We start from the raw sequence: 26,366 nt of genomic DNA, 5'->3' as shown, positions 1-26,366 counted from the left end.
TGAAGAGTGGGGGCCGATGCGAGCGCTGCAGGAAGCCGCGTTACAGCACTAACGTACAATATGCTTCAACTCTGCTCTGTTTGATATATCAAAGAAAGAGCGGAGAAGATGCAAAGAAGACGCAAAAAGACAAAGCAGAAGGCAAAAAAAAAAAAAAAAAAAAAAAGCGGTAATGAACACAAAACAACTCGGCCTCCAGGTCCAGCAGCAGCATCCAGGCCAAGATTAATGAGTCTTTGCCGAGACCCCAAATTAAAACAGCATCGCTTTACACGTCACAGGGACAGGGGGATAATTAATCACCCTCCAACGCGACTATTGTTTTCCAGGAACACTGTGATTACTGTACACTGTATCAGTTTGCATGAATGGAAGTTGCCTCCAAGCCGACAGACAGACACCTTCTTGTTCGGCTGCCAGCAGGTCAAGAGGGCAAGAACTTGTCTATCAAGCTGCAGGTTCATTTTACTAAGCCCTATTTCCGCACCGAAGAGCGGCACCCAGTGGCGAACTCAAGAATGCAGCAAGGACGCTGATGCCCTCAATAGTGTGTGTCCGCTGACCAGATTGCATTGTCAGTTCGCACTGTTCTGGTCCCGCGTTTCTAGACCACTTTGGAACAGTGCCACCTGTTTCGTGTATGAAACTGCAACTACACCACTACACATACCAAGTTACACCTTTAAAGTTTAATTACAAATTACAATTTGGTTTGGGATGGAGTTAGGAGTTAAGGAGGAGGCACTGTCAAAAAACAAGGGGTCTAGAAATGAGAGAACAGTGGGTCTGAATCTGCAGACACAGGCCTTTTACCACCGTGGTCGTTTAACTCTGCAGGGACTAATTGCGTCGGAGGACGAGCTGAACAAATCAGTGTCAGGCACAAAGGCTCACTTCACCTTCTCCTCATCAGTCAGGCCGATAAAAGAAGATCCACGGCTGTCAATAAAGGACCAGCAGCAGCACTGAGAGGTCTTTGATGAGCCAGGAGAAGGTCGTGGGTTCCATCCCTTGGGCCTTTTTGGTGTGAACGTTGCATGACCTCCCTGTGTGTTTGGGTTCTCTCCAGGTTCTCTGGCTTCCTTTCACAGTCCAAACACTGTGCAATGGTTGTTTGTCTTTTCATGTGGCCTTGTGATAAACTGGCAACTTGTCCATGGCGACCTTCTCCCAAAGACAGCTTGGACTGGTTCAAGCAATTCCTTTGATCTGAAGACAAGTGGTCATAGAAAATTAATGGATGGAATTTTGATTTAAGGACTCTGGACTGACAAACTTCACAGAATTGAATTTGAATCCTTTTTTTCTACAATTTTTTTTTCACCCCAAATCATTTTTAGGAAGGAAAAAATGATCCCAGAAACATCCAAAGACTCGACAGAAGCCTCTCCACAAGCAGAGAGCAGTTTCTGAACTTTCTGAAATGATTGGACATAAAAAAAAAGAAGTGTACTGCACCACTTTTTAAAAACTGAAAGTTCCGTAATTGAAAAATAAAAGAAATTCATTCATTTCCCATGAAAAATTGAATTTGGACAACAACGAATCTCAACAACAACAACAACAACAACAACAACAACAACAACAACAACAACAACATAAGGGTTTATATCTTCCCTATGTCTACAAGTTTTTCCTGGCCCTGGTAAAAATAATCTGTTACAAGTATCGTCCAGGAAGTGAAGTCAGTGTTGACCCTCAGCGATTCGGAGATCGAAGCCACATAACCTGTTTGGTCCTCCGACTTCACCAGTCTTTCCTTCCGGAACATTTTCTGTTCTAGCTTCTCTTCTGCTTAGCCAAAGGTCAAAAAAACAATATCTTTTAAGACTCTGCGCTTTCACCCCCAACAAAAGCCTTTTCCAAATGTCAGTGCTGCCACATTCCGCGCTGCCCTTTTGCAGGTGGTTGGAGAGAATCAAAAGGTTTTGATGAAGCTGTAAATGGCCTTCATCCTGCTCCGTCGACGCCACTTCATATTTGGAAATTCCTGTATTTGGTGCATACAGCACAGAGCGTGCACACCTTGTTGCGGTGTAAAGATTAAACACTTTGACCTTCAGCCATTTGCCGGAATGTGATGCAGCCTCCAGAACACGACATGTGAGAAGTTCAGATGGATTGTGCTGCCGTCCGATTAATTGCTGACATTAAAAAAAAACACAAAACAATTGAGCTTCTTACAGAACACAAAATGTGGGTCGGCGGTAAAAAGCGTGCGAGCTCGATATCAGAGTGCCCCCTTGGGGCAAACATATTTAAGCTAACATACAGGAACCAACAAAACTCGATAAGAGCTCCTGAAGCCACTAAAAGTCAAGCATTATAATATTGAAAAAAAAAATAACAACAGTGTTATTATATTTACTTTATGTAATTTCTATTTTTTTTTTTTTTCAAACAATACAACATTGCCATTAGCAAGGAAATTGCCACATGTGTAATTTCACTATCCTGACCTTCTGCTTGCTCGTTGTCTTCCGTTTTGTCCGCTGTTAAAATTATAATAATGACAGTAATTATCACGATAATAACTACAATTTTCCAGATGTTTCCGGGATAATAATGGAAGCGGCCAAGCTCTTGCGTCACTTATGGATTTGTAGCACAGCCGTATGTGCACAAATGGTTTGTGTTTCCGCAGCCAAATCGAGACGTTCCCATGTAGCTCTTTTATCTCTACAGCCACCAAAGCCTGAAATTGAGTTTCAGATATGAAAGAGAGACCTTTGCGCTGGAAAATATAATTTTACTGACATTTTGCGATTCTTGAGGCTGCTTTGTCCAAAGATTTTTTTTTCTTTTTCTTTTAAAGACCACGAGGCCATGAAGAAACAATTGATCTCTGAGGCGGAGCGAGCGTATCTTTCACCAGAGCAGACGCAGGAGAAGAGAATCAATCCAGAGCAGAAGCACCCAGCGCCACGCTTGTTTGCAGGTATCACAGGCACAACCCCCGACTCCCCCCCGCACTTTTTTTCTTCTTGTCTCATGAAACAAACAAACCATAAATCACGGCAGATTGGACACTGCGGACTCCAGCGGCTCACCCTCACTTCACACGAGGAGCGGCGAGATGGCCATTAGTTGGGGAAATGGAGGAAAATAAATCTTACAAATGACAAGATTCCATTGGAAAAATATAACAAATAAGCAAACCAATATGTTTCTGATCAGAGGGGAAAAAACTGTTTTAGATTTTTAGATGTAATTGGTTTTGTAATTTTCAGAATTTCTATTACATTACCAGGTTTTATGTATGTATATATATATATATATATGTATATATATATATATATATATATATATATATATATATATATATATATATATACATATATATATATATATATACATATATATATATATATATATATACATATATATATATATATATATATATATATATATATATATATATATATATATATATATACATATATATATATATATATACATATATATATATATATATATATATATATATATATATATATATATATATATATACATATTTATATTACATAACAAAGAGGTTGATACATGGTCAACCTGCATTCCTGCATTTAGTGAAGTCACATACAGACAACAGAAGAATTGCCATGGAGGCTAATAATCACCCAGCAGGAAGAATCAGGCATAACAAGGGCAGAGAGGCGGGAGAGGTCAGGAGAATTACTCGGCTGGCTCACAACACAAACACAGAATGTGGGATGATGGAAGACACTCACAGAGGTAGAGACCGCAGGAACTCCTGACATGGGGCGGCAAAGACGGGAGAGGGAGCACAGCTCAGGCGAGGGAGTGGGCGGGGCAAGAAGACACAGGTAGGGCACATTATTAGAGAATTAACCCAAACAGGAAGTGAAGACGGAAACTGGCCCGAGGGAGAGGCGCGACCTCAAAGTGAAACAGGAAATGTCAACAGATCGCGACAAGGTCCTCTGTTCAAGCTAAAGTGCCATCTAGTGGTGAGAAAACACATAGCAGACAAATGAACGACTGCTTATTTACATCACTGGTCGCTGCCGTTTTTGTTGTCTGACTAGTTGGCTGGATGACCCGCCCACTTTGGCGCCACCCTGGAAACATGTTTTCCATTTTTCAGTGTGGCTGCCTCCTAGCAGGAGCACCTGCTCTCAGTGTGAACATAAATACTTATTATTAGTGAACAAAAACACAACATTGGGAGACTTTATCACCTTTTAATACATACAAATATCCTCTCTGGTCCACTTCAACCCAATAGATGAATTTGATATTTTATAATCAGGGCTGTTGTACATCCCTGGAGACAGCCACTGCTGACACTGATGGTCATTTTGGTCATTTTTACTCTCTGATTAAACTGCAACCATCTTCATATTTGTTTTTCTGAGGAACAAAGCCCACTAATTGGCAATTACCGATCGCCGCTAGTCATGAGCGACGCCTCTTGAGTGCTGCTGCTGCTGATTGCACCAATTTGAGGGACTGATTGGGAAGGTCATCCACCAGTCCTTCAAGAGCACTCCTTCTCCTCTTCCTCCTCTTCCTCCTCTTCCTGCTTGCTGCCAAAACAACCTTGGACGTATTTAGCTCGGGGTCCATTCTCGGGTTCATTTTCATGGGGACCGTCGGCTGAGGGACGTCCTCGTCGGCGAAGGTGAGCGGTGACATTGTCACGTTTGTTTGTTGTGCAAATGTCCCCTTTCGAAAGAAGAAGATGAAGAAGAGGGAGGAGGAGGAGGAAAGAACAAAATGAAACAGCCAACTGTACCAAGGACATCGGAGGCCGAGTAAATTTGAACGGACAGGGACGATCATTCGGAGAGATAAAAGGAGGCTTGTTGGTATTCAGAGCGGCGCAGCGGCGGCCGGTCGGGATCATTGCTTGCAAATGAAGTCGGACCTCACGGGTCAAATCAATGGCCGTGTCCGCCGTTACACTGTAAAAGAGGCGCCATCGGGCCGCTTATCCTCTTTGGAAGCACTTCACATCCGTTAAGGTTTGCTTCCCTCTCTTTCATTTCCTACTCAGCCAGTTTTTTCTGATTGGCCTTTAAGCTGCTGGCTGTACCTTAAGATGGGAGGAGTCATCGTCACGTCATCCGCTGGTTTGTGGACACCTGTTCTGAAGTGCAGGGGTTGTCTCCACATTTCTACACCAATTTTAGTTTGCCAATTGTAGACTGTCACTTTTTGAAACCGTGTGGGAATCACCCGGTTTCTGTCATTTTTGGCGGCCCCTGCTGGCCAAACGATAGAATGAAGTGTTTTGGTGTTTCCGCTGTGGCCTCCTTTTTGAGAGCGGAGGCTGCGCCCATCTTTGTATACTGTCAGTGGTTTTAAGTACTGAGCTGAGTTGAACTCAACTCTTCTGCCTCGGTCTTGATTGCTATGTGATGTCCAATTGAGCTTCAGTGGAGAAGTAGACAGGTTAGAATCTCCTGAGGAGAAGTCTCACTCTCTTTTTACTGATTCTTCCAATATCTGGAATATCTTTAAAGTTGAGTCAAAACAGCTCTACCTGACCTGGGGTCCTGGCTGGTTAAATATTTAGTTCTTTGGAAAACCCATTGAGATGCTTGTTCACGTTTTTTTTAGCCTTAGTATTGTAAGGAACCTTGGCGAGCCTGTGGCTCAGAAACATAAAATCACCGAGAACCAAGTGCAGAGAACCAAGCACTGAAACTAGAGCCATTAAAATTCAAGCATCTGGTTGATCTTAGAACAGTTCAAATCGTGTGCGGGGTGAAGAAGAAGCAGCAGTTACCAAAGAGTGTCCGAGGGTTGTTTTTTTCTTTCTTCCAGAAGGAATCAAAATATGATCTCAGTGGAACTTGTCAAGTCAATAAATAATCTGTGTGGAAAACTTTACAGTATAACAGTCAGGGGGGCAGCAGCGAAAATTAAAATAAATATTTAAATTAATTATTAATTTTACATATGTGTATATTTTTTTAAAAAAAGTTTATTTGAAAAATAACATTATTGAAGTGGAATAATACAACTTGCTCTTTTACATGTTTCAACATGTGCTAAATTTTCCACTCAGTTTCCCTCTGAGTAGTATCATCTGTAATTTTATGTCCCAGTTTGTTACCATGGACCCGAAAGAACCTTAATTTCTTTGCTGCTGTTCACCGTCCTCATCTCCGGCTTCTTTTCCATCGTGCTCCAGTTTCCTCTGGCAATGTTTCATAATTATGCACAATGTTTTTCAATTTGATGCTGGATAACAAAGCACACAGGTGTTAAATAATCCATTCAAGTCACAAAACTGCTGCACGTGGTGAACATGGCTTTTTGTAAAGTGGATGGACTTTGGTGGATGGATGGATGAATGATGGGTGGAATAGGGACAGATGATGGGTGGATAGAGGGAGGGATGGATAGCGGGATGCATGGATGATGGGTGGGTGAATGGAGGCAGGAATGCATTATCAGTCTTTGTGTGTTCCTGCCCTGATCTGTGTGTGTGTGTGTGTGTGTGTAAGTCTGATCCCCTTTGTGCTGCATTGCCTTGAAATCCTTGCATCCTGCAAAACAAAAAACAAACAAAATAATAATAAAGCAAAACAGATGCATGAATAACTGAATGTCCCGTCAATCCCCCCCACCCCCTCCACCTCCTCCACCTCGCTGCACGACGAGATTGGCTCCGTTCATCCGTGTTATTAGAGGCCTGGAGGGCAGCCAATGAAGAGGGAGTACAGCGCGGTGACAATTCAATTAGCTTACCCTGGTCTTCGCAGCCCACCTCCGCATGACCTGCGTCACGGGTTTTTTTTTTTTTGCTGACGATCGAGCCCTGCTAAAGTGATGGCATCCTCGAGGTCGAACGCCGCCCCCGCACCGATTCGATTGGCTGAAAGGTCCGGCGGTTAATGGGAGAAGGGGGGCCGTGGGGAAGAGGAGGGGCTCCAGCTTCCCGGTCGGATCTGTGGAGGGGGCGGGGGGGGGGAGGAAACGCTGTCAATTTCATGGAAACATGGACATTCAAACACATTGTGTCTCCATGAATGCGACCAGTCGTCAGCGGAAAGAGTCACTGAAGCAGCAGAAGCAACAGCAGCATCCTACCTACTGTGTCTGGGGCGTGTGTGTGTGTGTGTGTGTGGGGCTCATCACGGCATCTCACACTGGCCCGATTAACTTTGTCCTCCACATATTTAACCTACATTCAGCTTTCACAGGATTTATGAGGAGTCGTTTGGGTCATTTTATCTTTGTCATTATCTCCTGCCGAGTGTCTCCTCAAAAGCACAGCGGCGTCAAGGTTAGAAACAAAACTTTTAACATTGATTCAGGTAAACATTAAAAAGCCTCACTTTTCATAAGTTTCACAAGAGATAATTTTGTATCATCATCATCATCATCATCATCATCATCATCATCACAAAAACAACAACAACAACAACAACAACGACAACAAAACAATTTAATGAAATTGGATTTCACACATTTTGTGCAGCTTGCACAAAATGACATGTTATGTCTACAACATAACATGTTTCCTTCCCCTGATTATGTCAAACAGGGCCCAATTTGATAAATTTGTAATGAAAAGCTTCAGTTGCACGTATTGGAAAAAAGAAGGGAGCAGCACCGCTGCAGTGAGCGTCTCAGGAGGGTTTTGACTTTATAGCAAGCGTAGCCGTCGCTGCGTTGCTGCATAATGTGTGCTAGCTGCTATTTTTAACCCAGCAAACATCAGAGTGCGATGGTGGAGGCTGCGTGGCGTGGCCTCCACTGCCACCAGGGACTGACGTCAAGATCCACTTGGCCAACATCCAGCAGGCCTTTGAACCCTGGGATCAGTGAAGAATGCCGCAGTGCACGCTCAGGTCTGCGCTGGGTGCCTCAGGACGTGCGAGGACGGGTAGACCGGACTGTTTGATCGTGTGCAACCTGTACCCGGTGGCCGCATTCATCTCTGAAATCTGACACATCCACCAGTAGACAGTTTCTTGATTGATTGACTGGTTCAATTGCCGCTCTGGACGAGGAGGCTGTTTGTGCTTTGAAAAAAACATAGATGATGACCATGAGCTGGCAACACCGGCTGATGATAAAGTTATTGGTTGACATTTTTATGGCACAAGTAGCACAAAATAGAAAGTTGACGGGAGTTCTGTTCATTGTCCATTGTAACCAATAGTTAAAAGTCCATGTCAGTTAAGCCACTGAGTGCAATATGATAAAGTCTGTTCATAGTTTTAAAAGAAAAAACTAAATGTCATGTAAAAAATAAATAAATCATCATCTACTGCCTCCGGATTTGGGACGTCGATTTGACATATTTGCCTTTAAAAAATAGCAGATTTTGTTTAACAAAATTAAGCGAATTTGAGTCGATTGATCTAATTTCATCCAATAGCGTTCTTGCACACAGCTTTCAGTCAAACATCAACATTTAGCTGCAGGCGTATGTCCAGGTAGCAAGTAGGCGTCAAGAGTTTTGTTCTAACCCCCATTTCGGCCACAACCCGTCAGTTTCCAGACAACCGTCGTCTGATTCCAGCAGACTTGAAAATAGTTAGCCAGCCGCTAAACTAGCTTGCTAGCCGTGGGCTCATGACCACACACTCATGTTGCGCAGAAACAAATCTGCTCGAAAGTGATTGACAGACAGTTTCGCCCACATCCTCCTCTTTGGCATAAAAAAAAGAAAAAGAAAAAAAAAAGCCTTTGCACTCTGGTGTTTCAAGTCAAACTTAAAGCTCCAAAAGTTGAAAGAAATGTCTTCAACTGACCTTCTCTATGTTTTCCTCTACTTTCTCACTTCGCAGGATATGCTGCATAAACAAGAAAGGGTGCCGCAATATATTTATTTATTTAGCTTTCTTTCTTTCTCCGCCAGTGCTTACGCACGCACTCACTGCCGCCTCCTGCACGGAGCTTCCCGGCGAGGGCGCCGTGTTAATGCACCGAGTGTATGTTCACGCTGGGCGAGACCCCTGCCTGCCGGGCGATGGAGCTGCCGGAGAGTTTAGTTTTGTTGCTGTTTTGTCAAATCGCACCTTCGGAGTCGTCAGCGGCTCCGATGCGGAGCGAGAACACGGACGGCGAGGAGGCGGGCTGACCTTGGCGGAGAGATCATTAGCATAACGCAGTCCTTCGGCGCCGCGCTGCTGGTGTGTGTGTGTGTGTGTGTGTGTGTGTGTGTGTGTGTGTGTGTGTGTGTGTTACTGTAGTCAGCTCTGCACGCTGCCTCTCAAAACCTCTACACAGCATGTCTATCTATCTATCCATCTATCTACCTATCTACCTTTCTTGAACCTTTCTTGCATTCTGCATTCACAATGAGAAGAGATGATGGAGTCTCAAAGCAATCGTTCGACACACACAAAAAAATAAAAATAAAAATTGAACCAATATTTTCACATAAAACACTACCATGTAATTCAATCAACCAAGGATCAACGAACTTCTTTTTTTTTTTTTTTTTTTTTTAATTAAAGATCGTTACACCGTCATAATTATTTTCATAATCGTTATCTGTGCCTCTCAGCGCCAAACCCTGTTCAATAAATGAGAGGCGAAATAAAAAAAAATAAAAAAATCAGTGTTAGCGCTCACGGGCTTATTGGACTGGGAAACTCAATTTTGCTACGCACACATCACACAACACTCTAGGCGGTGGTGCATCTAGAGTAGAAAGGGACGTTGCGGCGCCCTCCGCAGGTGTTGGTGTTTCTCCTGCTTCTTGTGCAGTGATGGCTCAATAATCAATGCTGACAACCTGCAGGGGGTCGATTTGTTTTGGTGAAATACAGCGGGGGAAAAAAAACAGGCCACCTAGTGGTTAACTAAGCACATGCAGCTCCTCTAGCAACATGTGGCCAATCACGTGCTCGTTTGGCGATCGCTGCGGCAGGACTGGCCAATCAACATCCTCCATTTATTTGTGACACATTCAATGTAAAAGACTGAAGCGCAAACAAACCTTCCATCTTTGATTCATGTATTTCTGAATGTTTGTGAATAAAGACGTCCAGCTTGGCTTCCATATATTTTCCTGGTTAGAGACTGAAAATGCAGATATTTCCAAAGATTTGCACTGCCTGCAATAACAACAACAATAACAACAATAAAAAAAAATGTTGATACGTCTCTCTGCCAGGCAGCAGTTTGGCGAGTTTAAAAGATATTTGTTTTGATGCAGTGAGAAACAAAGTTTTGACTTTCAGGAAAGCGAGCAACCGCAGCAAAGATAAATAAAAAGAAGAAAAACTGAACTGAAGAAACAAAGTTGCACTGAATAAAGTTTTACTTTCTGTAGATCATTAGAAAATATTGATGGGTGCAGCTTTAAGTCGGTCATGTATATATATATACATACATACATACACACACACACACATACAGTATATATATATATATATATATATATATATATATATATATATATATATATATATATATGTATATACAGTATATATATATATATATATTACATCCGAGTGAACAGAGCGCAGCACTGTGGGTTTACAGCCGCACCAGTTTGAACTTTCACATTTTATTGCTCTATTATTTATAGTTTAGAAATTTAAAACGTACAAACAGCCTGAATGAATGATGTTCTCTCCATCTCTGGTGAAATACAGCTTGTGTGTGTTGACATTGGGTGGTTGGGTGATGATCTGATCGATACCAGAAACATTTTATTATTCATTGAAATGCTGACTTATTTATATGCAAACAGATGCCACTGCATTTTCAGCAGTAACATGCGTTGGGGGAAAATAAATAAATAAATGAATAAAACAAACCTACGACACATCAGAGACCTGTGTAAACAAGTCGTGCCGACACCACGCTGCTGTTCTTGGCACTGTGAACTTCATGGATTATTTGGTGGTGTGTGTTTCTCTAAATGCTGCTACAACTTTATGCTGCCGCAGCAGCAGCAGCAGCAGCAGCAGCAACAGAAGCAGCTTACATCGATTTCCAAACACTGCCAGTGTTCTGTGTTCGACAGTGCCAGTTCTTCCATCTTGTCAAATCATGTTTAGACAACACAAACATTCCACTGAGAGATTCTTGCTATTGCTGTTGCTGTCAGAGATAGCAGACATTGTAGACATTCAATTATTCTTTTGTTATTCATTTTGTTCTTCTTGCTAATGGTAATATTAGCAAAGACAAAGATCTACTGTCACTCATACTATTATTATTGTTCTTATATATTATTATATATAAGAACAATATATGTATATATATTATATTATTGTTATTGTTATTATTTTATCATCATCAGTAAGTAAAATGTTTTAGTATAGTGGTATTAGTGCTAACATGTACACAGTAACAAAAATGCTTCTTCCTGAAGTTATGAATTGGTCTCTTACTATATTGCCATATGGAACTCAATCTGACTGAACTGATCGCAGCTGCTCTTCTGTGCATTTTCCAAATAAGGACCTGAGAGAATCTTCAGACTTGGTCGGTAAACAGCATTTATTTCCTACCCTGCAGCAATTTTCTGTCTCATTAAATGTTTTCACCCAGTACGGTAGCGTTCCAAACCGATAGACCAGAGAATCCATCCAGGGCCTGGTTCTTGGTTCCTAGTTCCTAGTTCCTGGTTCCCAGTTCCTGGATCCTGGTGTTGGAGAGGGAAAGAAACACTACCCAAGTGCTGATACACAGCAAACTCAACAAGTTCATCAAGCAAACCCCCAAAACACAATTCAGTTTGGAATAAACGGTCAGCAGAGGGTCTTTTTTTTTATTGTTTTGCTATTCTGACTAGATTTGCTTTTGAACACCATGGCATACCAGACACACACACACACACACACACACACGCACGCAGATAGGCATCATCCTCACGTGCACGGATACCACCTCTGCGCTGCCCGCACGGTTCAATCTTGGAGGCAGCGCAGTGCTGAAGCCTAATTGTGTCTTGGAGCTACAGCGCTGCTCATCTCTGGAGATCTCATTAGAAGATCCACAAGCTGTTCGGGCACGTAGCCGCTCGCCTCGCTCAGCTCTCAGCCCATCAGCTTGTACATCATCGCCGTGTGAAATCTCTCCGCTGCCCTCTGTGCGGCGCATCATTGTTGATTAGGAAATTGCAGCTAACGAGAGCGGCGCTGAGACAAAAGGAGTTTTTCTTTTTTTTTTTTTTTTTATGGAAAAAGAAATAAAAAAGTTCAGCAAGGTGTTTGATCAGGCTGCTCTTCGCCCAGCAGCAACTGTCTGCTTAGTGACTGCTTGACAGCCGATAGCACGGCTCTTTGTCCCGCCGGCCCTTTGAAAACATCGTTTTCCGCGTGATTGCCACATCAAAAGTCAAAGGTTGACATTCTCACATTCGGTACAATTTCTGATTTTTTCAGTTTTCATTCAGGCCTCGCAAGATCGTTGAACCAGAAAGCTCTGCAGAGTGCCAGCGACTGCAATCTTTAGGCCAATGTTTTACTGCCTCCTGCTAAAACTGAGGCCAACTGTTGGCGAAACAGGGAACAGGGAACAGGGAAAAGTGACTTTTTCATCTCAAGAAAGGCCCATAAACTACGACACTAATCAGGGCTGGTGTTTATTCCTGGCATCCATCCATCGAGATTATCCTCAGCCGATGTTTGCAGTGCAAAGTCCGTGTGTGTGCCGACAAGAAACTCTGCTCATTAAAAACTTGTTGAGACGACAACGTGTCCGAACCTCTGCCTTCAAAAAACGAGGCAGTAATTGTAGACTGTGCTTCATTTCCCTCATTAATAAAACCAGCGGCTCTTGTGGGCTCCATCAACAGGCCTCAGTAATTTTTTGCAAATCTCTTGTATTTGCACAGAGTTCCCGAGTTATAATTTTTTTTCTCAAGGACACCAGTGGCCAAGCTTTGCACGATTCATAATTAAAAACAAGAACAAAAACAAAAATAACTCTATTTACGTATGTAGCCCTCTGTTTTCCACTTGGTTTTAACCTCCTAGCGGTGTTAGCAGCCTTGCTGCTACTTTGGGCAACTTCCCAGATATGAAAAATAAAATTGTTGCTACGAAACCTTTTCATGCCCATGAAGAAGAATATTGCTTCCTCTGTTTCACAAAAAAACCTAAAAAGAAAACATTGTTCGCTGGATTGAGGTGTTTTTTGTTTGTTTTTGCAAAGAAATCTAATCTGCAGCCAATAGCTGCCTCTCTTATTTAACACTGTAAACGCTGTTGCCTGCGAAAACTGTTGGACCTTCTGCATGTTTGGAAGTGGAATGCGAACAAACCTCACAAATATGGAGGAAGCGCTGACGGTGTAGCTGTGCCCTTTGTGAAATCATGACGAGCTAATTTACCAAATCTGAGGCCTTTACGGACGCTCTCTCTGAGAAGTGGAGCAGGTTAAAGAAGCAAAGGGAAGAGTATTTTGTCTTTTCTGCAGAGTTCACACACAGATTATTGTTAAACATTGCGGGGGGAAATTTTTGCATAATACGGTGGAATGAAACTGCTTTCATTTGCAGCGTCTTTTACAAGCATGGACACGCACTCGCTCTCTCTCTCTCTCTCTCTCCCTCTCTCTCCCTCTCTCTCTCACACACACACACTCCCCAAACCCCTCCAGGCTCGACCCCCAGCTGTCTGAATAATGAAGTCACCTCAACACTTGGCTGGAGTCCAGTCTTTTTATTTTCATAAAAAAAAAGAAAAAGAATTGTCGCTATCAGAATGAGAAATAATGAGGGTCTCTGCTTGTGAGATGGATGTGGCGTCCTTGTCCATCCAACACCAACCGGCTCCCGATGACGTTTCCTCCCCCATCGAACTCCCTGTCACACCCCCACGCCTCACCCCCAACCATCCGTCTCACCCTCCGCTGGCCCATCACTCTGTGTCACCCTGTCAGCTGGTGTGAAGCTTCAGCACGAGGCAGCCTCCCCCTCACCTGCTGCCGCCCGCCTCTGCTGTGCACTCACACAAACACAAAATTAACTTCAAACATCACACACACACTCACACACACACACACACATGCACGCATGTATAATTTCACCTATGAACAGAATTCTAAACCCTGCATTTCAATAACAACGCACTCATGCTGTTTTCTTTTAAACAGGCTCATATTTGAGCAAACTTGAAGTCCAAAAAGTGACCAAAGTCTCAATGTGTATCTTTAAGCTGTGACGTAGCAGGTACATCTTGTGCCTTTCAGGGAAATCAGGAGTGTGTGTCTGCAGGATGTGAGCCTAATTGCAGCATCACGACCAGGTGGCAGCGACCAATCAGGGGTGAAACTCTGCCCTCCAGGAACCTGCTGCATGAGAGAAACAAACAAGACTCAGAGGGAATAAAAACAGAAAAGGTCCAGGGGGAACCATCGCAGCTTCCATTAACTGCCAGCAGGCGGCCTTTAAAAAGCCACAGAAGAAGAAGAAGAAGAAGAGGATGATGATGATGCTGAGAGAAGGCGATTATTGGCCTCTGTGGCTGAAAAGAAGATGTTTCCGCTTCAGCTTGGATCTAATTTTGGTATGTGAGTTTTGTGAAAGAAGAAGAATTATTGATCACAGCAGACGTCAAAACTTGATGATTCTTGCGGTGAAACAACAGCAGAAGAGACACTTGAGGAACATGTGACCTCTAGCCTGAGAGGCTTTGCCCACCCGGGAATTGAACCAAGAACCTTCCTGTCATGCACATCGGACGCCAACCCCTTCCAGCAGCAACAGGAAGTCACTGCCATCTGCTCAAACTGGGCAGTGAAAATGAAAATTGGCGCTCAGTCGCTCCATCCAGTCATGTCCAAGGTGTTTTCTCCTTATGCAAATGAGATGAATGCAGGTGAGCCGCACAGATCTGGCTGAAGTCTGCCCCTCCCCCTCCGCTGCTTCCTCAGACATGCACACAAACCCCATTGAGCAAACGCACCTTTAGCCGCAAGTAGCATCAATCCCACTCTGGGCTGTTGTTGTCAACCATCGGCGCCACTTCCTGGGAGCCGGCGGTAAATCAGCAAGCTGAAACCCCGATGAACTCATCCACTCTGTCAGCCGGGGTTAAATGACTCTGCTGGTGTTAAGTCCACGCAAACCCACATCGCCGGAATAATAATTTTCCAGTTCAGGCCATTTCCTGATATGCGCCTGCTGTGCGTCTGTAAACCTTGTCAAGGGTCGGGGTTAGATATTACCTCGTGTTTTTTTTTTTTTTTTTTTTTTTCCCTATTTGGAGGAAGCGCAGATGATGCATCGCTCGTGTGAAATGATGAGGGGCAAAGAAGCGTGACGCCGCGGCGGCAGCAGAAGGCAATCTCTCAACGTAAACCAGCCGGAAAGCAAATTAAAGTGAGCCCTCGGCACGAGTTGGTTTGATAGCACAGCCAACCCCAGTGGCGTGGGGGGTTGAGGGCTTTTCGCTCAAGGTTGCTTTCTGAAACATGCAGTAAATCTACCTTTGTCAGAGAATGTATGGACCAGTCATGCCTCTCGGCGCTGAGGAAAACACAGCCTGCTGAAGTGTTATCAATAAAGGAAAAATAACAAGGGAGACGTCCCTTTGATTTTATACTGATGATCCCATTTTATACCTGCTGTGTGCTGGAGGTGGAGGCTCAGCACTGCGGAGGACCTGCAGGCAGCCGCTTTGTTTTTGCTGCACACGGCGCAAAACTACGACATCTAGTGGTGAAATTACACGAAATTGCCTATTTAAATACAATTTGACGTCCAGATATTAAAATTTTGACTACTTGTGCATAGCTCATAAATTAAAGTGAGCACGCTCGGATTTCTGCCTGTTTTGTGAAGCTGTTTTTATATAAGTGGCTGCTGATGTGCGGCCTGCAGAGTTTGCAGCGCTTTGTCGTGACTGACAAACAATGACTTGACATTCACTGCACAGAGGAGGATCAGCGCTCTCCTTTTTTCTAATAACCACTGAGAGTTGTCACTCCACACAAGAGGCGTTGCATAATTGGAGAAAAACAACAACACAAGAGCGCAAAAAACAAACACGAAAAAAGAAGCAACATCTGTGGGCGTCTCTGGGAACACGTCCGTCGAAAGAGGCTGTAAAAGTGTTTCCACCACAAGGTGAGACGTTGGTGAACGTGAGAAAACTGGAGTGGCTTAAAGGAACCTTCTCTCAGGGTGAAAATCAGTGAAAAGCTCTCTGTGCTCTCGTCAGAGCTGCTTTTTCTCGTAGGCGGCTCGGAACAATGCAGCGCACGCGGCCACGAAAACCCTTAATGGAGGCTGGAGGTGGTCGGCGTGATCCGGAAAAACAAAAGAGGCAGCCGGCCGCAGCTTTCACCGTCGCACAAAAGAACAAAGTTTTCTTTTTCCCACCCCCAGATGTAACGCAGCACTAAATGCACTCCGGGAAGCTGAAATCAAGCGACAACTCTTTATACAAAGTAAATGAAAAGAGTAAAAGAGTGAGAGAGGAAGGACGTCACAATCACCTTGTCAAAAAAATCATTTTTTTTATTATCCTATTAATTATCAGAAGACAGATATCAGTGTTCCATGTTCTTTTTTTTCCTTTTAAACAATATATTACTATCATAAGACTGCTTTATACAGGGTTTATATATTAAGAATTCATAATAGATTTTGTACATGCGTTCGGGAGAGACATTCCCTGGTCTTGATGAAGCACAAAAAGAAGAAGAAGAAAGAGGAAAGGAACAAAAAAAAGGCACATGATTGCTCTCGTCAACACGGAGCAACGCACTCCAAAGGAGCTGCCGCCGCCGCCGCCGCCATCATCACTGCCGCCGTCGCCGCTCGCAGCGGCTCCCCGTCCGTCGCAGCGTGACAGGCGGCCGCTTTGAAGTGTTTTTTTACGTGCTGCCGTGGCGGAGCGACACGTATGAAGCAATTTTCCAAATCACAGCTCACCCCCCACCAGCGCCACCACTGGCCGGATAATCACCTCGTTGAGGCGACTGACAGCAGTCATATCTTAAGACTTTTTTTCATTTCTTTATTTTTTGCTCAGATGCGCTCGGGGACAAAAAAAAACGACCAAAAAAGCAAAGAAAAAGAAAAAAGACTTTGAACAAACGCAGAAACAGAAACACCTTCGAGAACCAAATTGACGAAGATCCAGTGAGTTCACAGGAGAAAAACCAAAAGGACGGACAGACGGACGCCATCGCTCAAGCGCCACTCGGCCGCCACTTTGTCTCTCTTGTTTTTGTACAAGCCTGATTTTCTTTTTTTTGAAAATGACGACCGTGTGTGTCTAACAGAGTCAAACACTGTTATTGATCGTCTTCTTCTTTGAGACTCGGTTGCCGGGAGCCAGTCTGTGCAGCCTGAGGGCAGATGAGAGCCGCCCGCCCTGCAACCCCTTCCCCACCCCCACCCTCCCCCGCCCCCATCAGATATCTGTCAGCCAATCCGGCGGTGAGGAACGCCGTCCAGACCCTCTCAGGTTCCTCCTCCTTGGGTGGCGGCGGCCTCAGTGCCTGGGGTGCTTGATCCAGTTGCGTATCATCCACTTCTGGCCGGAGCACCTCTGGACCACCAGCCGCAGGCCGAAGTTGGCCTCTTTGGACATCTCCACCTCCAGGCAGCGGCCGGTGTCGCGGCTGATGATCGGACCGTTCTGCCAGAGAAGAAGGAGGCAGGTTTAGGTGCAAAAACCCAGAAGCACATCGGCAGCGTGACCCATCCAACCAGTCGGTTCAGCTAGCTAATTTACAACAATGGAAGCAATGCAACCAAGTGGATATTATATGACGTGAAAACAAAAAACTATGGCAAATAACTTTGTTGTCATATGAACAGAAAAATTAACTTAAAAGTATCTTTAGGCCAGCAGGGAAGGCCTTGCCTTCTTGGTTCTGCGGTCTTTTGGCCCATTTTTCTGGAATCTCACTTTTGTCTTTTCTACAATTGAAAATGAAAAAAGAAAAGAAAAAAAACTAAAATGTCTCAGCAGTGTTTTGTTTTTATTGGCCATTTCCATGAAGGCGGATGTGGTACAAATCTTACAGCCCCAAACTGAGTCAAGTGTAAAGATTAATTCTAAATTTTCAATTTTCTGCACCTGAACTTTAACAGCTATGGGAAGGCTTTATCTGCACTTGGTGCATCTGGATGGTGGCGTCTCAAACTTAGTGTGTGGTCGGGTGAAGCAGAGAGTGCCTCTGGCTGCAGCGCCAGTGAGGAGGTGGATAAAAGAAAAAAAAAATCCAGAAGGTTGTGCATCGGAATTTATTGTACAAGTCCAAAGTTTGCTTCTGACTAACTCTGCAGCTCTGGAAAGGTCATAAGAGAAACATGTGGGTGCAAACGTGCTGAAACACCTTTGTTTTTTTTGTTGTTTTTTTTTTTACGTGTAGTTGCAATAGTAGTAATAGTACTGCAGTATTTGTCTGGTACACTTTACCTGTGTGAAGTCCCAAAGTCTCTGTGAGGTCCTGGAGACGGTGTCGCACTTCTTCAGCCGGGGGGTTCGTCCTCTGCCGTCGTCAACCAGACATTTAGTGTCAGGCAGGAAGGTGGTCGACCCCAGTGGCCCCAGCTGGAGGAGGCCCTCATTGGAGTAGCGGGCGAGCTGTGACACACACACACACACACACACACACGCACACACACACACACACACACACACACACACACACACACACAAAATGTCAGACAAGATTTAAGATAAACTACAACAACAATCTTTAAATTTGACTCTAAACAGGGACAAAACTAATCAGGAAATTCTCAGAAAGGACACAACACGAGGAAATCGCTACAGTGTCTGAGATGTGACGTGACGATGCTGGTGGGACTCAGGGGCGTTTGGTCCGTCAAAAATGTTCTTTTGTCCACAGAAAAATTTAATTTTGATAAAAAAAGAACTACAAATAATAAATGTTTTGGACTGTTGATCTGAAAAAAAAAAAGGGCACAAAATTATTAACGCTGTGTTGAAAATGTCTTGAGAACAACTGTTTTTTATTTTTAATTTTCTTATTATTTGGTGTCTGAAGTGATGCAGAAACAATAACATCACAATCAGTCAGATGCGTTTCAAGTTACGTAACAGACTCAGATCTTTGCTAAATGTGGGCCAAATAAACAATTTCGCTGTGGTGGTTCAGTTCAGTTTGCGTCCTTGCTGCACGTGCTGCGGCGCTGATCAGCGTGTAAACCTGATCGATGCCACCACGTTTGTTTATTTCCCTCTGGGCAAAACTTGATCCCTCCCTCTTCACTCCTGCACTTGAAACACTCTGCGGTGATAAATATCTGTTACGCAAGGCTTCTTCTGCATTTATTTATTATTTAAAGGAGAAAAAAAAAAAAAACAGATGTCAAATATGCATGCGTGCGCAGTGTGTGTGTGTGTGTGTGTGTGTGTGTGTGTGTGTGTGTGTTGTACGACAGCAGCTGAACGCGCAATCGTGGCTGCGACGCGGGACGTCGTATTCGCAGCGTTCCGGCGCTCCGCCTCTTTGCGACTCCTCCGTCTTCACCTCGGAGGGCGAAAACCCCTCGCACATAATCTCCTCCTAATACCTGTTTACGCCTCAGAGCGGCGGCTCTCTTTGTGCGCTAATACGGCGGAAATGGGATTGCAACAAATAATTAATGCGGGGGGGAAAACGGCTCTCGCCGAGCCAATTAACCCCGCAAACACAAGACGCCTCGTCGCCTCGCCGCCGTCCGGAAGCAGTGGGAGGTCAAGGTGGTCTCAGGCGCCGTAATGAGCTCATTAACGTCGCAAACACGCTGGGATGCGATACATGGGCACTGTTGCCTGGCTGAGAAGCTGGCACATCCTGTATGTGGCGCCACCAGCAGGACTTCTGGGTTATGGATGTATTTAAAGAAGCGCGTTTATGCAGCTTGAAGGTCCAGTGTGTAAAACAATTGGCCTAACTTATGATTTTCACATTGGTAAAAGCTTAATATCCTGCCCATAAATTTATGAATAAAAGTCTATACTCACACAATAAAAATCATTTGATTTTCCTACCCATAGTTCTTATCTATATATGAGAATACACAGTGATCAAGGGTCTCGCGCCCAGTTAGCTGCCATCTTGCACCACCGTATTTCACCATGACGACAACTGCATTTCCATATCTTTGCTGTTTTGCTTTGTTTTTAAACACACAATATCTGAAAAGTGGGCAGAAACCAAAATGATAAGCAAAAGATGAATTTACAATAACGTTTTTCATAAAATGTTATCATTTCTCACATCACATGGGACCTTTAACACAAACAATTCCATGCAAAAACCTTTAATGCCAGTGACTCATAAACGCGATACGCCGAGAGCTGTTCTGTCTGTTTTATGCAATGAACACTAATCCACTTTCAGGGTCACTTGTCGGTGCTACAAGTGAGGAGGATTTACAGCGTATAGAAATGTTGTTTTATTTACACCGAGAAGCAGCGGTTTAACCGTCCTTCTGCTGTGTCAATGAGAGGTGAGACACAGCCTCAGGTTTGGATTATTTATCAGAATTAGACACGCAGGCAACCTAAAAAAAAGAAAACAGTCTGTCACAAGTTTAGCAATGCAATGGTAAAAACGAAAAATCGGTTTAAGCCGCAAAAATTGAATTATGCCTGCGCGCAGTAATGTCGGTCACTGCTGTAATCTTATCATAGAGAGAGACAAGAATTCATCTTTGTTTGTTTTCCGGGAGAGGCCAGAATTTTTTTTTTATGTGTACACACAGCACACAACAGGAGAGTCGTTGCTCGGTCTCAGTGGTTTCAAATTGATCCATATCGTAAAGCCGGCGACAAGTTCTTCGCCAATGACAGTGAGTGGGTGAATCCTGATCTCTGTGCCGCTGTCTGCAGTTGCTGCCACCACTCGGTGGTCACCAGACATTTGCATGATGCCAGGTTTGTTCGTGTGCAGCATTTTCAGAAGAAGCAGCAACATCAATTGGTTGTTTTTAGACTCCTGAGTTTGCCAGTGAACTACGGTGACCTTTGCACACAAACCTTGATACTCGTCCACCTTTCCTTTGTTGGTTTATTTAAGAACACAAGCTTCACCCCAAATACAAAACGTGCAGTCAGGCAGCTGGATTGTCCACACCAGGCTTCCTTAGAAATATGATAGGACAAGATGGCAGCTAACTGGGAACAAGACCCTTGCTCCATGTATATATTCTTATACATAAATGAGAACCATTCTATTTGTAGGAAAACCAAATTACTTTTATTGTACTGCGTGTAAACACTTTTATTAATGTATTCATGGGCAGTATATTAGGCTTTTTCAAATATGGAAACACATTACGGGGCTGGGGGGGTGGGTCCTGACCTGTGAGGACATGCCGTGGCAGGGGTACAGGATGGCCTTGTCGTCGTCCTCGGCTCCCTGGTCCAGGCAGTAGCCGCTGGCTTTGCTGTTCCTCACCTGAGGGACATCAGAGGAATTCAGCTTTTAAACACATAAAACAAGCCAACAGTGCACCGTGTCATTGTTTTACTCAAAATAGCAGAAAGAGTCAATAAAAAGTTATGGAATAAGTTTTGCAGTGTTGAAATATTGTCACCTTTAAACAAGCAGGATTAGATGCTTCCTATCTTCAGAAGTTCCGCAGGGCTAAAGTGGATGATCACACCTGAAGCAGCTCAGGTTGAGGTAAGCCGCTGAATCGCGGCTTATCTCAACCCGGAAAACTTAAAGTATTTAAAGGAAGGATGTCATGCATCCGTCCAGTCACCGGTGTCTCTGTCCTCGTCAAGAACTCCACAGGAATGAGAATATTGCGTGCACTACTTCTGTTGTCTTGGAGTGTGTCTGTTAAACACACGGCCCCAAGAGATCTGACTGTGATGTCACCGAGGGTAATAACATCTTTCCCTGTTTCCTGACATTCCCTACTAGAGTCTGTTCCTTCCTTGGCAACCACCTCAAACGAGTGCGAGGTCCAATCAAAGCATCAGTTTAAGCAGGAAGATTTTTTAGATGGCTCTAAACAGAGGGCTAAATATGTTGTTTTGAGTAACATCATCCAGGGCTGCTTCACAGAAGACCAGGGAATAAAAAAGATGGGTATGATGTGGGATCTTCAGCCTAATGTTCCAGAAAGAGAGATTCTTCGTGGTTCTCCCTGTGCTTCCCGTCGACTAGATCCACCGCTGAGCGTTTACAGTGCTGGCTCCCGCATCATCTCAAAGTAATGACCCGTCCATGATGGGACATCATCATGCAGCAGCCGGCTGCAGACTCTTCCCCCACCTCCCCCACCCCGCCAACCCCCGCCCGCAGGCCTCCAGATGGCAGGGTTAGTGTTGCGCCGAGCTCTGTGTGATTGGAATGTGTAGCGCTTCATTTCCAGGTTGTGACAGATCTATCGCGGGGCCGTTGTCAGGCGAGGTTCCACTCGGCTGGTCCGGTCAGCGCACCCACCCGGGTTGCGGCGCTGATGCTCGCTGACGGATGAGACTCACTCCTGTGGCAGCAGCTGTGCGGCAACACAATTCTCGCCGACAGATCTGAAATAGTGCCACTTAAGTGGCCGCCGCTCCCAGGAATCCATTAGCCGGCAGGCGGCTGGAGTCAGGCGAGCCTTCGGGGAGCCCAGGAGGCAGCGGCCGTAAATTTGCGTGCCGTTGACCAATGGGGGAGGCTGATTTGATGTAATCCCACGCCATATCTATGGAGCATATTGATTTCTCTCTGTTATCCAGTGCTGAAGCTGATGGGAGCAGAGCCGGGGTCCTGAACGCTGCCTGACGATTCTCTCACCTGTCATAATCCTGTTTCCCACCCATGACTGTTCGGCGTCCGCTGCCGATCCCCAAACAATCACATCGCAAACGGGAAACTAATAAGAGTCGCATTTAATCTCATTCTTGTGGAAATCTAATCCGCTCCAAAATAATTCTAATCCTTCGTCAGTGTGCGCGAGGACACTCGGCTGTTGAAACGAAAGTTTCATTTTGAGTGTTGATTTGGTACAAAGGTCTCATGTCTCCAGTGCAGGGAAATGTTTTGTTTAAAAAAAAGAAAAGAAAAGAAAAGAAAAGGAAAGAAAATCCGCCTCCTCTGGCAAACCACAATTGAATAACACTTGCATATCATTTTGTGGGATCAAAGCCTGCAAAGTTTCACAGTTAAACTGCAGCTGTGTGACAGACTTGACAAAGTCAACCCGCTCTAAACACTGCTAATAAACCCGGGAACCAGGGACAGGCATTTCTCACCTCGCCGTACGTGATGGTGTTGTTGTAGATGCGCATCTCCGGGTAGACGTGCTCGAGATACCAGCGGAAGCTGCGACACTGCAGCTTCTTCCTCAGGGCCAATCGCTCGGAGACATCGCCGAAATCCACGCCGGGGTTCTGTCAACAAACGGCGGGAAGGGAAGCGTCCCTGAGCCCAAGGGTGTTTTTGTTTCAAGCAGCGAAAACAAACATACACGGTGGGGAGGAGGATTGTGGGGGGGGGGGGGGGGGGTGTCGAGGAGATGTGTGGTGCAGTTTAGCTGCAAGATGGATGGATGCACCTGGCGCCTTCATTGTTCTTTCATTAGGGCGCCATGATCCGCGCTGTGCAAATTCTAATCAGCTAGCTAATTATGAGCCCTCACGGCCCGGACCTGCGTTACGGAGGTGGCTCCTGAGATTGATGATGGCGGGCCGACCCCAACTGTTGCACCGCCTGATCCTCACAGCCACCGACACGCTCGAGGTCGAGGCGGAAAAGAAATTAAAATTTAGAATGTCACATTACACTGCCAAACACAGAATCAACGGACGCAAAAAAATGACAGAACCGTCTATACTGCTCTGCACTCTCCGGCCACTTCATTAGGTACATGTCAGGTCCATTGCTTGTTGACGTGAAATTGTCCATCAGCCAATCGCATGGAAGCAATGCCACCAATCTGTGTTTGTGAGCCGACGCTCATATTTATCAGGACGTTAGTAATTGGACAGACAGGGGTGCAAACTGCTCGCACTTGCTGAAAGCCCGACGAGCTCGTTCGCACCGTCAGGCTGGATGACACTGGAGCTGATGAGCAGGCAGCGCTGACGGCGAGCAATTCCAGGAGGTACGAGCACCATTAGACTCAGCGTGTGGCACATCAGACAATAACCAGAAACTATATGTGTGTGTGTGTGTGTGTGGGCTCCTGTGGAGGCTTGTGGGTAGGGAAGCAGGTGTAATAATTGCAGAGCGAGATATGTTTTGTTACACAAAATAAGGCCATGCCACACAACACCTGGGGTAATAATGCGACACGGCGCCTCCTCTGTAATCACACACGGCAAAGGGAAGGCAAGGTGCATCCTGATTGGCCAGATTCTTTGCCTTCCGCTCGATTTCCCTGGTTGGCGCCTGATGCTTCTGCCTTATGCGGCGTCTCAATAAGCTTCCCTGCCAGATTCTCTCTGCGGCCTGCAGACTGGAGCCGTTTCTGAAAGTTTCGCCGACGGCGTCCTTCACCGACGGCCATCTCACTCTGCACGGATGAGGAGGCAATTAGGCTGCAGCATTAAACTCTTTATTAATGAAAGTAGCTGCTTATCATGGCGCGGCTCGTCTCAAAAAGGCCCCCTGAACGCAATTAAGCTAAAGTGATGTGTGTGAAAACAAACTGATTAGGCAGGAGGCTCCTCTCATCCTTCCCTGCTGCTGCACCTCCTTTATCTGTTTGGAAGAGGCAATGCGTCGGCTCCCCTGCGCTCTGCCGGGAAGGTGTGAAGGTCAAGTGGGATGAAATCTGAATTTCGAATTTTTCTATCGACTGGAGTCTCGGGAGACTCCGCTTGTTCATGCGCGTCTGCATGAACAAGCGGGCGAGTGAGCGGGGGCGAGAAAAGGGATCCGGGGAGGGAGGCCAGGGGAGAGGAGGAAGGAGGAGGAAGAGGACGACGCTCCTACGTTCATGGGGATGTTCCAGGCCATGTAGACGTGGGATTTGTACTCGTCCATCCAAACCTCGGCGGCGCGCAGGGCATTTCGCTTGGCGTAGTAATCGATGTCGTTGTTGTAGGGCTTCTTGGTGCGCTCGATGTGCGCCACCCTGGCGCAGGGGAGGACCTCCATGCTGCCGCCACACTGCCACACCTGGACAAGAGAGGCAATGGCACGCAGAAGGAACCTCTGTTAATGGCGTCGTCAGCGAGTTTGAACTTGAGCAGCTGCTCAGCATGTCGACACAGATGACACAGCTCGACAAAATTCCAGGATGTGATAAATAAGGAAAGTTTTTATTTCCTTCCAATGTGCTAGCGTTCAACAGAGAAAAACACTTAGGAGGACACAAAACAATCTTAAGGGCATGCAATAATGATCCACAGTGGAAAATCCTAATGTGGTAGCATCATGTTTTCTGTTACATATCATGAACCCACACGTAAGGCTGTGAATTCATTTACGAGTGGCTGTTTTTCAGAGACGAGGACAAATTCACACTTAACCTGTGACTCCAACGCTGAAACCAACGAGTCAATAGTAGCTAAGAGGAGTCACTGGAAATGTGTCTGCAGTGACATGGTCCCTTCGATGTTCAACCCTTCTTTAAATGCGTGTGCGTGTGAATGAGCGCAAAGCCTTGAGACGGCCTTGAGTGTGCTTCTCTCGGATCCGAGACTATCAAACATTTACCCAGGTCTCCATTATCATGCTTTTCATGTATCTGTTGGAGCGTTAGGGTGAATTATGCGTTTAATAAAGGCCACTCTGCTCGATCGTTCTCTCCGCTGGCGCTGAGAGAGTTCAACTGAGATGACCTCAGCTTAAACCTGACTGACCTGCTCCGTCATCCACGCCACCAACAATCCCCAGGGTGGGCGGGTCCATCTTCAGGCTCTAACGTCTCTGCGGCCGCCCGTGAAAAGTGCTATTTGAAAGAGCCTCCGCGGCTGCTGCGCTTATGTGGGTGTCAGCGCAATACCAACTTAATGGCAAGCCTTAAGTCCGCGCACATTCTCCCCGTCACCTCTTGCACCTCCCTAATCTCTGCTTAATGCCGCCTTTCTTTGGTTTCTTTATCCTGGTTTTTCCTCCTCCCCGCTTTCGCTCAGAATCAATAGTGTGCATGTGTGCGTGCGCGCGAGAGCTCGCGGACGCGTGCACGAAAAAAGCCACTCGTGGATAATTGAAAATGTGTATAGGTGTAATTGCAGTTGGCAGTTTGCACGGCACTAAAAGCAAATTGAAGATCAATATTTTCTCAGCCACCACTTCCAGGAGGGGGCCGACCCTGACGGCCCCCGGGACTCCACACGCAGGCGTCTTTGGAATAGGTGCACGCCTCTCGCTGCCTCAAAAATGACTTTGATTTTTGTTTTTATTGAGTATTTGAATTGGTGAGACATGAACACCTGTAAAAGAACCAACAACAAAGTTTCTCTTCATTTACATTTGGCCATGTGATGAGAGTTTGATCCATCTTTTCCTCTTCTTTATTCGTTACCCACCAGCTTTATAAAAGCCCCTTT

At 45.2% G+C, this 26,366-nt stretch overlaps 1 protein-coding gene across 1 annotated transcript in view; it reads right to left on the bottom strand.

Moving 5' to 3' along the window:
• Nucleotides 1-16,393: 16,393 nt before the first annotated feature.
• Nucleotides 16,394-26,366, bottom strand: part of galnt9 (polypeptide N-acetylgalactosaminyltransferase 9) — a 76,745-nt gene continuing 66,772 nt past the window's right edge. Inside the window, exons 7-11 of the mRNA XM_076047189.1 lie at nucleotides 24,805-24,990; nucleotides 23,121-23,258; nucleotides 21,229-21,324; nucleotides 18,330-18,497; nucleotides 16,394-17,543 (exon numbers count right to left, since the gene is read on the bottom strand). Of these exons, the coding sequence (XP_075903304.1) occupies nucleotides 17,397-17,543; nucleotides 18,330-18,497; nucleotides 21,229-21,324; nucleotides 23,121-23,258; nucleotides 24,805-24,990 (735 nt within the window). The 3' untranslated portion in view covers nucleotides 16,394-17,396. The remainder of the gene's footprint in view (nucleotides 17,544-18,329; nucleotides 18,498-21,228; nucleotides 21,325-23,120; nucleotides 23,259-24,804; nucleotides 24,991-26,366) is intronic.

Source organism: Nelusetta ayraudi, unplaced genomic scaffold (genome assembly GCF_046127955.1).
Source record: "Nelusetta ayraudi isolate G7.1 ecotype Tasmania unplaced genomic scaffold, CSIRO-AGI_Nayr_v1 ptg000092l, whole genome shotgun sequence".
Classification (NCBI taxonomy): Eukaryota; Metazoa; Chordata; class Actinopteri; order Tetraodontiformes; family Monacanthidae; genus Nelusetta; species Nelusetta ayraudi.
The sequence above is the reverse complement of the archived record's forward strand: the minus strand, read 5'-3'. Positions and strand labels throughout refer to the sequence as shown.